This window comes from Pelobates fuscus, chromosome 3, assembly GCF_036172605.1.
Source record: "Pelobates fuscus isolate aPelFus1 chromosome 3, aPelFus1.pri, whole genome shotgun sequence".
Taxonomy (NCBI): Eukaryota; Metazoa; Chordata; class Amphibia; order Anura; family Pelobatidae; genus Pelobates; species Pelobates fuscus.
The window spans coordinates 308,771,696-308,787,885 of NC_086319.1; the positions used below are offsets into that span (position 1 = coordinate 308,771,696).

Sequence of the window (16,190 nt, forward strand, 5' to 3'; positions counted from 1 at the left end):
CCTTTTAATCTGTGTTTGCAGTATACAACTGCTTGGAACACAATTTAGGAAAAGATGCAAAACCAGTGGTATATATAATTAAGCTTATAATATTTACACATATATTATTGTCCATTTATATATGCATAATAGAGAAATGTCATTAATATGTAACATATGTAATGAGCAGATATAGGTCCAGTCTTGTTGTTAGGTGTATACTGCAGCACAATAACATATTTAAAGTGAAGCGCGCACCCACGGGACTTCAAAATAAACAAGATAATGTCATTTTTTTACAGCTGTGCGCTACTTACACTCACCATTTCAGTTCCATTACCAAACTTTCCTTAATATGTCAAGGTAGTTGGACTGAAACACTGATTACATGCAAAGGCACATCTGCTTAAAATAAATCTGCATTTTTGTTTATTCTGAAGCCTATGAGTGCTTTTTTTCACGTTGGAGTAATAATTTTTAATTTTAAGTTCTCTTTTCTAACTCTGTATCAGCACACTACGCTGGCGCGACGCATTATTGGGCTGGTAATTAATTTTTTTTCCAGGGCTGCTTTACTTCCCAATCAGGCCCTGCCAGCTAGTGCAATATAACACGTTATAGGGCAATCAGCCAGATGCCTTATATACCTAGACAGAAATATGCTCCCGATTCTTAACTATAAATTGTCCAAGAAAAAGGCATGTTTCGAAGTTATAGATCATCATTCCTACAAACAAGTAAATGGCTACTTGTAGCTAACAAACTAATAAAAAAAAATAACTATGATATTGTAATTTCTGCATTACTACCCTACAGGATCCTACCTGACATGTTTAGCTACTTGACGCCTGGTTTGCCTTTTAGGTGTTTCGTCATCATCGTCGTCGTCATCGTCCTCCTCTGAAGAATCCTGCTTTCTCTTGTTCCCACGTTGAGGCTTCTTTATATTCCTTGTAGAAGCCCTGGAAATGGTTAAAGAAAATTAAAGAACACAGTATACAAATATTTGCAAAATAAATAAAATTCTGCTTAATACTAAAATACAAACACTTTTAATCTCTCCAACCTTCATAACTCCAAATACATGTCATTCAATCCTGCAACGTGTACATGTGTGATGGAAAATGTATACTGGGGCTACACATAAATATATAACATTTCCCCCTATCATTTAAATAACCTGCAAACACCCCAGAATTGAACACATTTATGGCTATGTAATAAGTCAGCCTATTATAAATCAGTTTATGGCATTAAGGAAAATGCTAAAAGCTTGCCTAAGCATTGCGAAATTGTAAAATGTTTAATATGTTATGTGACAGAACCGCATTCACCACATTTTCTCACTTAAGAGCTAAAGTCACACTCCCTGGGTTTTCCCCTTGTCCTTCACCAGGCATATCCCCGAAGACGGACCTCACTCCAACCCACCCGGTGGCCGAGCCCAGCAGGGAAAGCCAAAAGTCTCCTAGTGGTCACTAAGACTATGACCAGGTGGCGATTCAAATCTTGAGTATCACAAGAGCGCTCTTTTGACTCAAGGAGGCTAAGGGGGAGAGATATCCAGAGATATATGAAATGTGAGGTTGTCATGATTCCCAGGACTCGGGTCCGAGGCTTCCCTCCATCAGTTTGAACGCTGGCCGCATTAGCGTCGCCCCCTTTTATGACACAGCACGCGTACGTCATGACGCTGATGACATCACTGCGGTGCCTGCATGCCAACGTCATGGCCCGCCAAAACGTTCAAACTCTGCCGTTTTGGGGGCGTGGCTTCAAATTTAAAGATCGAACCTATAAAAGGCAGATTCACCCATAGTACTTAGCCCTGTTGTGGTTCTATCTACCGTTCCCAATAATGCTTTGCTTTACTGTGTATCTTGTGTATTGACCTCAGCTATCTGACCATTCTCCTTTCTGTATTCCTGACTCGGCTTTTGTACCTCGCTACTGTGATTTCTGGTTCCCTTGACTCAGCTTGTATTTCTCGCTTCTGTGATTTTTTTGCTCCCTCGACCTTGGCTTGTCCCCGACCATTGTTTATCTGTTGAACGTTAAGTCTGGCCATTCTAAGAACCGGTATACATTCTCATATTACATCCTGTGTTTTGGGTCTCTAAGGAATATATGTTCTGGGGTATATTGTAAGGGTGTCTTGATGTATGGGGGATTATTAGCTTAGCAGTTACTGATATAGTTATCTCCCAGACTCCTGGGCACCAGGGTGGGATTTACATTGTTCAAGCCATGAACCTCTGTGTTGGGGTCATGTGTATAAAACGGTGTCTTGTTCTCAATAAACCAGTTCTTATGCACCCTTCACTACATCTCAGCTAGTGTTTGAGTGAGACAGGTATAATCACTCCAAGCATCCACTGCTGAAAGAGAGGGACCCTTAATGGAGACACTTAAGCAGAGTACTGAGCTCCGTCACACGTTCCTTATCAGTTCCCCATTTCAAGCAAACATTTGTTAACGCCAGAAAGAGAGGTATACACATTGCAGTTATAGACCACTTCTATATATTTTGTATTTACATATATGTATTTTCTTTTAATACTGAACAAATTCTTTGAGTAGATGAAAAGCATTCCTACCGTTTGGGTTGTAATCGCCGGGATCTGACTTTTCTTTGCTCTGCTTCACTTTCTGCACTACTGGCCTCTTCCTCATCATCCTCATCATCCTCATCATCATCAGAAAAAAACGTTTTCTTCTCTCTGTGAAAGCAAAATTTTATATAAAGTAAAATTCTGACAAACTTCCTTCCAAAGTGTTTCAACCTATTTCTAAGGGTTTTATGGAACAGGCTGTATGTCCTACTGCCATTCAATTTAATTTGTACATTTGCAACCATCTAATAAATGAATTTTAAAAAATTATAAAGAATGAGACAGATTCTAACCATTCCCTGCATATAACACTCTATGACATTCCCCACATCCGAGGGAATACAGAGGAATTTACTCTCTCAGCCTATCACGCTCAGCCTAATAAAATATTCCTCATATTTGAGTAGAAGAGATGAAGGAAATCACAGGGCAGCTATGGCTGGAACCGGAGTGTCAACTCTGGTGATAAACAGCTGGAAAAACTAAAAAAGTTTAACCCCTGAAGATAAGATGGTGACAGACACTCAACGAGCTGAAGTTGTTATGGGGGTAGTGTTCCTTTCAGAATTTCTTCGGAATATTTCATTATATATAACCCCATTTAAATCTTATTATTTATTTTCACAGAAATGGGAGTACTGGTTAGCAAAAAAAATCCAAATACATCTCCCTCTAAGCATACCTCTGGGCAATGCTGTGCACAATTTGGTGCGATTTGGTTATTTTACCATCCTTATTCCTCAAAAGTATGAAGGTGAAAGTATGGGATTCACTCATCAAGTAAAGCTTAATCACAAACTTACAAGCAAATTCAAAGATTAAGGCAAAACTACAGAGTTTGGAAACATTTTCAAATAAGCTAATTTTAGCTCTTATTTTGTCCTGAATTGCACATTTGACCACAGTTTCTTGTTTTGTAAAAACTCCAATGAACCTTATTTTCTGTGACAATACATAAGATGTGCGCTCTTCTGGACTTTATAAAAAAAAAAAAAAAAAAAAAGAAAAGACTGCTAGGAAGGAGATAAATAAGTACCCAAATTTGAGAAGAAAGCTCAGCTTATGCATATTTAAATGCTACTCCCAAATGACTGTTGCATTACCGTATATACTCGAGTATAAGTCGAGTTTTTCAGCACCTTTCTTGTGCTGAAAAACCCCAACTCGACTTATACTCGAGTCAATTGTCTGTATTATGGCTATTTACATTGCCATAACACAGACTGGGGGCTGTGTAGGAGGGGGGCTGGCAGGAAGCGTTTACTTACCTCTCCTGCAGCTCCTATCAGCTCCCTTCTCCTCCGCGCCGGTCTGGTCAGCTCCTCTGTCAGCTCCCAGTGTAAGTCTTGCGAGAGCCGCGGGGTCATAGCGCGGCTGCGAGACTTACACTGTGATCTGACAGAGGAGCTGCACGGACTGGCGCGGAGGAGAAGGGAGCTGACAGGAGCTGCAGGAGAGGTAAGTGCTTCCTGCCAGCCCCCGCCACTGAACCACCAGGGAGTGAGAACCCCCCTCCCTGCCATGTATCAAGCAGGGAGGGGGGACGAAAAAAAATATTAATAAAATAAAATAATATTAAAAATAATAACAAACAAAAAAATGTTTTCATTAATAATTAAAATAAATAGATAATAAAAATGCCCACCCCCCACCAAAGCTCTGCAACACATACACACACTGCACTCACACACACACTGTAAATAAATATTCAATTAATATATTTTTTTTTAGGATCTAATTTTATTTAGAAATGTACCAGTAGCTGCTGCATTTCCCACCCTAGTCTTATACTCGAGTCAATAAGTTCCCAGTTTTTTGGGGTAAAATTAGGGGCCTCGGCTTATGTTCGAGTATATACGGTATATTATTTTATTCCCCATAACACAATCCTGACTGGTTTTGGTAATTTACATTGTCGTCATTTGACAACAAAAAAAGGTTTGGATGAACATGAGCATATATGAAAAACCTCCTGTGTTGGACTCAACTGATTGCTGCATAAAGTTGGTGGTTACAAACATCTCCTACCCTCACCACCTCTTTTTGTGAGGTTCATGTAAGCCCACAAACAAAAGATCAAGACTTTGGGATATGGATACGAAGCCTGTGCTAAAACAGGGTAATTCACTAAACTCCAGATCCTAGTAAATGGAAAGCCAAATTGCAAATTTTGGCCAAAACAGGTGATCTCCAAAAACTCTCCAAGTAGCTACAATTACTTTGTTTCTTAGACTTGGACTTCTTTTTAGACTTAATATTGCCATTCACATTTCCAAAGGCTAGAATTCCAAACACAGTTAATAAACCCTAAAGTAGTGAATTTTCCACCCCACAATCGGACCATACTTACTGATTCCTTGTTATTCTCAGGCTTCGTCTCTTTGGACTTGCATTTTCCGACTCACTACTCTAAAATATAAATACATAAATAAATGGAAATTAAGAATGAAATTATTTTTTTTAGAAACACATACAAATGGCACAATTAGGCAATTTCAAGAAAATCTACTCTGACACTAGACTGTAGTGGTTATAGTGCCTGGAGTCCCCATCAAGAGAGAGACACACACACACACACACTTTTTTATTTCATATACATACACATACACACAAATCCCACCACAATTCTGGGTTACTATGCCAGCAAACAGAGCACAATTAAATTTAACTTTTTCCAATAATATTAAAGAAAGATAGGGTTATAAAAAATAAAACCATGAAAGAAAAATCCCCACACAAACCTCATCCACAACAGAGGACTTGTTTTGAAGCACATCACAGTTTAAAACCTAAAACCTTATGTGTAATGACAGTGATAGCCAATAACTGCATTAATTATTTCTTTAGTTGGAGATGAACAAAAAATGCAATAGCTGTAGTTCTTTTTACATGCTATTTATCAGATGACTGCCCTAGCTATATCTAAAATGGATTTTCCCTGTGATTACAGTAAGTATAAGTTTTGCTTTTGATGGTACGTGACTCATAACTTTTATATGACTCAAACTAAGCATTGATATTTTGAATAGGCTCTGCTGCTGTTTATCAAAAATTATGTTCGATTTGTAGGGTTTTTTTTTTTTTTTCCTTACCTCAACTTTAATATTAAATCGAGAAGGTTCTTGTCTGCTTCGGTTTGATCTCCTAACCCCATAAACATCAGGATATTCTTCCCACATCTGAAAAATAAACAGACCATCAGGGGGCCTGCTCCACCCACCCCATCTAGGACACATTAAACCCTCTGTCAGAACTACCCAGATCCCAAAAATGACGCCACAAAACAAAAAAAGTTTACGCGAGGACTATATATCATGTAAACAAAGTTTTACTTTAACTTAATCTTCACTCACATTTTTTTGCTTAACTATGTTAAACTTGGTTACCAATGAGGGAGTGTTTTTTTCCCGCCTTGGTCTTTTAAGGGGCTGTACAGGTATCTAAATTACAAGTTTGTACGAATAAGAAACAAGCAGAAGGGCCATAAATATTGGTATGCTACTATAAATGGTTTCATCTTTTTCAAATTATAGAGGTGCTATAATAATCTTAATTTAAAAAAAAAAATCTGTATTTTATCATGGTCATTTTTTTTTTTTTTTTTATATGTAGTACCTGTTACAACAAACCCAGGTGTACCATAAAGCCTCATATTAAATTTAATAATGTGCAAAAAGAAAAAAAGTCACAACATACATCAACACCTCCACAATAAAGAAATAATAATTCCATTTTACACGTTATAATTTTAAATAGTGTACATAAAAGGAAATAGAGGCATACTAGAGTTTGTCATTAATCTTAACAACGTAGGATATGGAATGTCAGGAGAACAGATTCTGTTCTTATCATTCTGAAAAGCTCACCTGCCTTAGACGACAAACTAGCGGACTCATATGGAATGTCAGGAGAACAGATTCTGTTCTTATCATTCTGAAAAGCTCACCTGCCTTAGACGACAAACTAGCGGACTCACACATATATACACACATGCCATGTTACTAATTCACTAAAATCATAGATGTGGAGATTCTAAATACTAAAGTTACCATAATAAAGAGGGCCAGCAATGTAACTGGATGTAACAGCCATGGGGACTCGGGGACCTGTGACCATGGGGTGGGAGGTGTATTGACAGCTTTCCCATGTTGCTCATAAAATATGGTACACCGTTAATGGAATTTGTTTGGAAATTTTCTCGACAATAAGTAGAATGATATTAATTAAACACCTAGCCCTTCTATAATGAATGGGCTTATGACTATTCCTATACAAGGTGCTTGCCTTCTTTACATCAGCTAGTCTTTCCTTCTTGGGAAGTGTCTTTTCTTTGGCTTCAGACGGCTGTGTTTTGGAACCTGTTGAATCATACTCTGACTCAGATTGACTTTCCGAAGATCCAGAGCCGCTGTTCGATTCGCCATGCTCACTTTCCGATTGGCTGCCAGACTCAGATCCAGAGGCAGAATGATTAGACTCCTCCGATGCAGAGTGACTGGTGTTAAGAGAAATGATAGTAGCCAAGGTCGAAGAAGAAAAAAAAAAAAAGAGAGAGAGAAAGAAAGATATTTAAATAAATATCATATTCTAGATTGTATGTATGTAAGATTGAGGAGTTTCATAGCTTGCTTTCAGCATGACAGTTTCAAATAAAATATACATGTATAAAAATGGACACTATAGTCACCCTAACGAACTTTATTTTAATGAAGCAGTTTTGGTGAAAAGATTATGCCCCTGCAGTCTCACTGCTTAATGCTCTATCATTTAGGAGTAAAATCATTTTGTTAATGCAGCCCTAGGCACACTTTCCTGCAAGTGACTTACACAGCCTTCCTAAACATTTCCTGGAAAGAGTAATCTAATGTTTACACTTCCTTTATTGCAAATTCTGTGTAATTTAGCATTTCCTATTTCCTGCTCTGTTAATAGCTGATTAGACCCTGCAGGAGCCTCCTGTTTGTAATTAAAGTTCAATTTAAAGAGCAGGAAATAAAAGTAAGTTACATCTGATTGAAAATTAAACCTTTTTTTTTCATGCAGGCCATGTCAGTCATAGCTAAGGGAGGCGTGGTTAGGGCTGCATAAACAGAAACAAAAGTAATTAACTCCTAAAAGACAGAGAATTGGATGGGGCATGATCTATACACAAACATTGCTTCATTAAGCTAAAGTTGTTTTGAAAACTATAGTGTCCTTTTAAAGTATTTTGGTACGTATAGAAATATTTTCACTATAGAATACTATTTCACAGTTTAACAATTTACTCTTGAACACAGGTGAGAAAATAAAATTGCCACGGATGACAGGATTTTAAGATTGTTACATTTGATACCAGTCTGTAAAAAATAATTTCTGCAGTTTACCTGCTGTATTGACATCACATCCAGACAAATCATTGTGCAGATTCAGGAATTCTACAAATTATTTGTCTACCTACAGGTCTCTCTGTATGCTCTCATTGATTCCGAACTAGACACCACCCTTAGTTACATGTTCCACTACAGGAGCCATTCCAAACAATCCACTTTGATAAGGAAAAATAACATCACACACCTACTACGTGCAAAAACCCTTTCAACAAAATATTCTACATTTTGACGCATATTAATAAGTGTTGATTAAATGCACAATATAAGCTGTAGTTGATACCCACTTTGAATGCATTACAGGCCTTGACATAGATAAAAAAACAATCAATCCAATTCAAACTCCATTACATTTAATAGAAAAACTGAGTATTTAGGGTTTTATAAAGGTATGTAATTCAGCAATGGTGATTTAATTCATGACTAGACATTATTAAAACTGACGTGCAGGTCAATAGGAGCCAGCCACAACTTCTATCACCTTACTAAGACCTTCATCCAGGGTGAGCCTTAGAGGTGAGCAACCTGTGGAATCACGCAGGGCAAATGAGAGGATGGTGCTGTTGCATAAGCAAAGAAAATGCACACCTAGGGATTAAAGACGTGTCCACAGGCCAAACAATGCACGAGCCCTTTGGATATTGTCCTCTTTGCAACTGGCAATCACTGCAAGTACAGAAGGGCATTTCAGTGAATAGTGTGTGCACTTACTCTCTGAAGAGAATGGTGAATGCAGTGTATAAATATTCTCACTTGCAGTCCCAGTCACTGTATCAGCCTGGATCCTGTATGCTGTCTGAGCACTTTGTTAATGTAAATAGAGAGAGAAGGCTGTAGATATATGTTATGCCTTGGGAATCAAATTGGAAGATACGTTAGCATGAATGCTGGAATGCAAGGGGAGGTGGACAAAATGGCACAGGAATACACATATACTGACACTGTACAAATGCAAATACACTTATATATTCACTGGCAGTGCACCAACTCCATTCATGTTTTTTTCATGATAGACGTGCATGTATGGACCCACGTTGCTGGCTCCTTTATATAAAGCTGAAAGCTTAGCGAAGGTGGGAACTTGTATGGGTGAATATTTACAAGTACTGCAGGCTATGGAAAGCACAGCTTGCCGTGTGAGAGAGAGTGGGCTTATATCTGCTGCAATATTGGCATTTCTGGATTTATAAGAAAATTTGAAAGATTATCTATGCAAGGGAAACATATTCTCATTTATATATTGCCAACATATTCCACGGTGCTTTACAATTATGAAATGGGGATATTTAAATGGACACTCCAGGCACCAAAACAATTTCATCTCAATGAAGTGGTTATGGCGCCCAAACTTGTTCTTTTAAAGTAGCTTTTTTAAAACACATTGCCATTCAGCCTATATAACTACCCTCTCCTTTTGTCACATAGCTGCAGCATTGATTTGCAATGCGTGATGAAGTTGTTTTGGTGCCTTGAGTGTCCCTTTAACAAATAGTTTACATATGGAATATAACAGAGACAAGAGGTGAAGAAGGCCTTACTCAAACATGCTTACAATCTATCAGTAAGGGGTAAAGACACACAAGAGCAATAACTGCATGTCAGACGTGGTAGGAATTGATCGACATGATTCCGGTGTCGAAATAAGCTAGTAAAAGTGGTGTGTGTGGGGAAAAAGCAAACAATGGCAAGAGAGAGATACTGAACTGGACTATGGAGTCAAGGGTAGCATCACTCAAGAAGATGGTAAGCTTTCCTAAAGCGGTGTTTTGGTCTTTGGAATTCCCCTTTAAATCAAGGCTATAGCTATATGACAAAAGGAGAGGCACTGCATTTTGAAAAGCTACTTAACCCCTTAAGGACCAAACTTCTGGAATAAAAGGGAATCATGACATGTCACACGTCATGTGTCCTTAAGGGATTAAAGGATCACTATAGGGTCAGGAACACAAACATGTATTCTTGACCCTATAGTGTTAAAACCACCATCTAGCCCCCCTGGGCCCCTCATGCCTCCATAAATATAGTAAAAATCTTACTGTATTCAAGCCTGAAGCTGTAGCTCTGCATGCCGTTAGACTCAGAAAAAAAAAAAAACAATCAGTCTGCTGACCTCATCAGAAGTGGTAGCCTGATCCAATCACAGTGCTTCCCCATAGGATTGGCTGAGACTGACAAAGAGGAAGATCAGGGGCAAAGCTAGCAAGATTCAAACACAGCCCTGGCCAATCAGCATCTCCTCATAGAGATGAACTGAATCAATGAATCTCTATGAGGAAAGTTCAGTGTCTGCATGCAGAGGGAGGAGATACTGAATGTTTGGTTGCATTTTAGGCAGCCATGACCCAGGAAGGATCTCTAACAGCCATCTAAGGAGTGGCCAGTGAAGTTATCACTAGGCTGTAATGTAAACACTGCATTTTTTCTGAAAAGACAGTGTTTACAGCAAAAAGCCTGAAGGGAAGGATTCTACTCACCAGAACAAATTCAATAAGCTGTAGTTGTTCTGGTGACCATAGTGTCCCTTTAAAAAGGACCAGTTTGGGCACCATAACAAAATAAAAACTTCATGGAAATAAAGTTGTTATGGTGCTGGAGGTTCCGGACGCAGGCTTTTAACAGTTCATGAGCAGTTTAATCCCAAAGTCTGTGTACCAGCGCCTGTTTACCCCTCTTTTCTTCCGCAGTCTGAAGTTTTAGATAATGGAAGACTCAGGTAGCATTGGGTAGGGCTGCCGCTGATTGAGAGGTCAGCTGATTCTCTAAGGCTAAGCCAATAAGCAGCTCCTCATTTATATACAAAAAACATTTTTAAAAAGGACATAGCGTGAGTGTACGAATCCAAATGCTGCACATTATTTTGTGGGTTGACTTTTCTGGTGAATACAGGTCATTTTTTACAGACTCCATGTTTACGACTCCATCTCCTATGCTGGAATAACACTAGTCGGGTGTGTGTATAATTATATGTTTGAGATGTTAAGCAACAATGCACATGCAAGTCCTGGCAGTCTTCTAAAAGAAATCTGCAAAACTGGAGGTGTTTTAGAGGTGTGGTAAAAGTGGGACAAGGTATTGAAAAAGGAAGTTGTTACAAATAAATTAATTACAGACGTCAAGTCATGTCCAGGTTATACACATGCAAAACATACACAGATTCTGAATGTATATTAATTCTTCTAATCCCTGTGATGTAGAATGCTACACAACAACCCAATATCTGGAATATCAAGCAAATAAATATTCCCATAAAAGGCAAAACAAACATACATCAGGTCACATGCATGCAAACATTTTGTTAGCAAATTATCTAATTATGATAACAGTTGAAAACAATTATACTCTTGACATAACATGCTATGCTGTGTAGAATATGACGTCAGCACTAGCAGTATCTCCTGGTATGCGTAAATATTACGGTCTGTTCCGGACATCTTCATAGGATGTTAATTTTTCTCAATTTTCATTTGGTTTAACCTGTTTTTAAAGAACGGAGGCATAAAACATACACTCGTTTAACGGACAATCCAAAATGTCCACAAAAGGATGTATGAGAGCATGTATTGCTAAAATCTCAAAAATCATGCTACATAAAACCTAATAATCCTTTGAAAATGGTTAAAACAATCTAAAATTGTTGGTTGCTCACATTTATTTTTTAAAGCAATTTCCCCATTTTCCTGGGCTGGCAGCATGTCATGGATGTTACAGAATCATTTTGTTTATTTTATTTTCTCTACTCTTTGCAACTTCAAATTCATGTTAAGTTGTACTTTTGTTTATGTTTCAGCAGTAAAAAGTTGTTGGCGATCTTATAATGCTGTAAATCTATCAACAAAACAACATTGTATAATGGTCAGATCTTTTCTGTTGAATGTTGTTTTTAAGAACAAACAGCAGAGGGCAGTAGCCATTCATTATGGACATGGTTAGAAAGAAAAAAAAATGAAACAGGCAGCCATCTTCTAAGTGAAGTCACAGCCATCTTCTGTTCTAACAGCTGCAACAGTTCACTCACAAAATGGAGGCTCACACTAACATGGCTGCACGCCTACCTACTATGGCATTATTTTATTGTTTGTTTGTTCTTTCTTGCAATGTGTATGCCAATCTTCATATTCCACATGTAGTATAAATGAAAATGATAGATACTAATGAATAAGAATTCTATGTGTAACCTGTGAAATGCCCTACTTTGAACAGCTTTCATTATATTTATCACTTTAGAATGTAAGCAGTTTGATACTGACTGTAAATAGGGTAGTTGAGATATGTGCAGATAATGCGGCACATATCTAATATGCAGGGGTTTTCAGCGGTTTGGTGGATTAATAAATTAGCAGGTTGGAAAAATGGATAACCTAGAGTAAATTACAAACCATTCATATAAATTTTGAAGAGTTACTTTGTTTAGATGTGTGGCTACAATATGCAGACAAAAATCTCAACATGTGTGCTCATGCTTGACTGTTAATTAGAAATAGCTAATGCAGTTTTGCTAAATGTGGATTATGGAGAGTTAAAGGATCACTATAGTGTCAGGAAAACAAAGCCGTTTTCCTGACACTATAGTGCCTTGAGGGTGCCCCCACCCTCAGGGTCCCCCTCCCGTGGCGCTGAAGGGGTTAAAACCCATTCAGCAGCTTACCTTATTCCAGCACCGACTCCTCCCTCTCCTCTCCCGCCGACGGCAGTGGAGCCGAATGTGCATGCGCGGCAAATGCTGCGCGCGCATTCAAAGTGTCCATAGGAAAGCATTTCTCAATGCTTTCCTATGGGCGCTCTGCGCGATGGAGGCATAATATATTTTCTTAAACTGCTATGTTTGCATCTGAAGGGTTAAAACCTGAGGGACCTGGCACCCAGACAACTTCATTGAGCTAAAGTGGTATGGGTGACTATAGTGTCCCTTTAATTCACTGAACAGTTAAATATGCTTAATCAACAAAAGGAAACAAAGACATGTCTGCCCAAGTAGCAGAGTTTGGAAAAGCTCTCAGTAAGAGGTGTTTTTCTCCAAAAATCAGTATGGGGAAGGTGGATTATTAACTCAACAGTTAAATGGGAAGTGAAAAACCTAAAGTTTAAATCCAAATGGCAGAGTCGGAAAAAATCTGATATCTCCACTGTGGATACATTAACCTAAAATGTACTAGTCTTCAGTTCACTTGTTAATCAAATTAAAGGGACCCTATAGTCACCAAAACAACTTTAGCTTAATAAAGCCGTTTTTGTGTATAGATCATGCCTCTGAAGTGTCTCTGCTCAATTCACTGCCATTTAACCCCTTAAGGACACAACATGTGATGATTCCCTTATATTCCAGAAGTTTGGTCCTTAAGGGGTTAAAGGACCACTAAAGGGACACCCCAGACCACTTCAGCTTAATGAAGTGGTCTGGGTGCCAGGTCCATCTAGGATTAACCCTGCCTGCTGTAAAAGAAGAAACTGCTATGTTTACAAATGGGTTAATTCAGCCTCTAGTGGCTGTCTCATTGACAGCCGCTAGAGGCGCTTCCGCGCTTCTCACTGTGATTTTCACAGTGAGAAGACGCTGCCGTCCATAGGAAAGCATTGAGAATGCTTTCCTATGAGACTGGCTGAATGCGCACGCGGCTCTTGCAGAAGAAGGAGATTCCCCAGCGTCGAGGGAGCCCGGTAGGTAGGAATTTAATTTAACCCCTTCCTCACCCTAGAGCCCGGCGGGAGCGGGACCCAAGGACCCTATAGAGCCAGGAAAACAAGTATGTTTTCCTGGCACTATAGTGGTCCTTTAAATCACTTTGGTTTCAGTTTATGCAGCCCCCTAACCACACCTCCCCTGGCTGTGACTCACACACCCTTTTGCAAGGTCTAGCAAGCTATTAAGAGAGCAGGAGATAAAAAAAAAATCTAATTAAACAGAATTTGCATTAAATAAAGTGTAAACATTAGATGACTTTTGATAGGAAGGCTGTGCAAGCCACATGCAGACAGGCGTGACTAGGGTTGTGTAAACAAAGTGATTTAACTCCTAAATGGCAGACACTTTAAAAGTGAGACTGTGTGGGCATGCTCAATACACTAAAACTGCTTCATTAAGCTAAAGTTGTTTTGGTGACAATAGTGTCCCTTTAAAGTTAACCAATTTGCAGTACAAATTCTATTTCTTTTCCCCCCTGGAACCCATCAAAAAGGAGCATGAACACTTACAGTGTTTACTATAATACAAATTTAAGTGAATAAATTCAAAATTATGAAACATTAAGCTAAAACATTAAGCTGTGATTTTTACTAAACTTTGAAATTTATTGAATAACTGGCTTTGCATCTTTTCCTGAGTTGTGTTTTAAAGCTGTTGTATACAGCAAATACAGACTCCAAGGAATCCATGTTTAAAATGGGATGAGGCAAAAATTTGATTATTTGTTGAACTAATTTGCATATGCCAGCCCAGAATCCTTTGCGGTAGTAACATCACTGGAAATTTGTGATTTCTGTGGGAAAAGCAAGTCTTATGGCTTGACTGGTGTGCAGATTTTTGTTTAACATTGTATTAGCTATCCACAGACTTCCGGTGGAAGGGGTTTTCAATCCCAATTTTTCCCGTACCATAACCTTTTTGGTTTTTTAATAACTTAATAAGACAGCATTTATTTTACATATATTTACAATTTATTTTTTACCAAAACACAAAAGCACTTAAGCCTAATAATTTTATGAAATGTGATGGTAAGAGGATACTAAGCAGCAAAACAACCTTAGCACAATGGAGTGGTTTTGGTGTATAGGAACATGCCCCTGTAGTCTTAATTTTAGAATATTCGTTTAGCATTACACAGCTATATATTTGATGGTGTTACAATTTAGATTAAGCTTTATGTGAACTAGGATATCAAACATTTTAGTAGTGTCCACATACAGGTTATGGCAGTTGTTTAATATTCTTTAAAATGCAGGTCTCTCCAATCACTGTGAGACATGGATATTACCAGACTCGCATCAGTACCCTTCCCCCAAAGGCTGCTTAAGGCAAACTTTGCTCTGACCATATGCCCTTTCCTCAAAAGTCATCCAGAAATAGGTCCCCAGAGCCTGCCCAAAGCATGGGATCATTGACAGGCTATTACAGCATTCAGTTGATGTCAGTCTAGTAGCACACAGTCTCTGTGCCGCATACATGCCACGATCACAAATGAGGAAGTCCAGCAATATGGATTTATTATCTCACAAGCTGTGCGATAGCTCAAAATATTTTCTTATGCAAACTGTATGCCAATATGGGTAAAAATACAGTTGGTGGCTTTTATGGAGTTCAAAAGTGAAATGAGCCTAAGAAAATAGGAAATATTTGAAGTTTGAAAACTAAAATTGGTATGTCTGTAATTAGACACACATTTAAAGGAGCACTATAGTGCCAGGAAAACAAACTCGTTTTCCTGGCACTATAGGGTCATTAGGTCCCTCCCACTGGGCTGACGGGGATAAAACCCCTTCAGCCACTTACCTTTCTCCAGTGCTGGGCTCTCTCTGTGCTGGGCCATCAGATCCGAATGTGCATGCGCGGCAAGAGCAGCACGCACATTCAAACAGCCTATACGAAAGCATTTCTAAATGCTTTCTTATGGATGTCCAGCGTCTTTGACGCTGGATTTTTGAGACAGCCACTAGATGCTGGATTAACCCTCAGTGAAACATAGCAGTTTCTCTGAAACTGCTATGTTTTCAGCTGCAGGGTTAAAACTAGAGTGACCTGGCACCTAGACCATTTCATTGGTCTGGGTGCCTATAGTTGTCCTTTAAGAATGGGGACTAGTAAATTAATCTATTTTTAGTTATCTTTCTTCAGATAAACTAGATGTGGATCAATCACAAGCTAAACAGTGAAAAAACAAAATGGTTTATATTTGTTTTCATAAATATTTTCGTTAAAGGGAGAAAACAACTTAAGCTTAATGACAGTGTTGGTAATAGATCACGTCACTCCAGTCTCACTGCTCAATCCTTTGCCATTTAGAAGTTAAATCACTTTGTTTATGCAGCACTTGGTGCACCTCCCTGCTTGTGACTTACACAGCTTTCCTAAACACTTTCTGTAAAAAGAGATCTAATGTTTAAAGGGACACTATAGTCACTCAGACCACTCCATCTCATTGAAGTGGTATGGGTGCAGTGTCTCTGTCACATTTAGTCCTACAATGTAAAATGTTTACATTGCAGTACCAAGACCGCCTCTAGTGGCAGACAGTCACTA

General features: G+C 38.6%; 1 protein-coding gene across 5 annotated transcripts in view; it reads right to left on the reverse strand.

Annotated features, from left to right (window-relative positions):
• CHD2 (chromodomain helicase DNA binding protein 2) overlaps positions 1–16,190 on the reverse strand; it is a 73,986-nt gene that overhangs the window by 38,959 nt on the left and 18,837 nt on the right. For 2 of the 5 annotated variants that reach the window (XM_063448873.1, XM_063448868.1), the window contains exons 3-7: positions 6,876–7,086; positions 5,684–5,770; positions 4,942–5,000; positions 2,577–2,699; positions 804–941 (exon numbers count right to left, since the gene is read on the reverse strand). In XM_063448873.1, coding sequence (XP_063304943.1) covers positions 804–941; positions 2,577–2,699; positions 4,942–5,000; positions 5,684–5,770; positions 6,876–7,086 — 618 coding nt within the window. The remainder of the gene's footprint in view (positions 1–803; positions 942–2,576; positions 2,700–4,941; positions 5,001–5,683; positions 5,771–6,875; positions 7,087–16,190) is intronic. The other 3 variants (XM_063448869.1, XM_063448872.1, XM_063448870.1) reach the window with 3 other exon arrangements.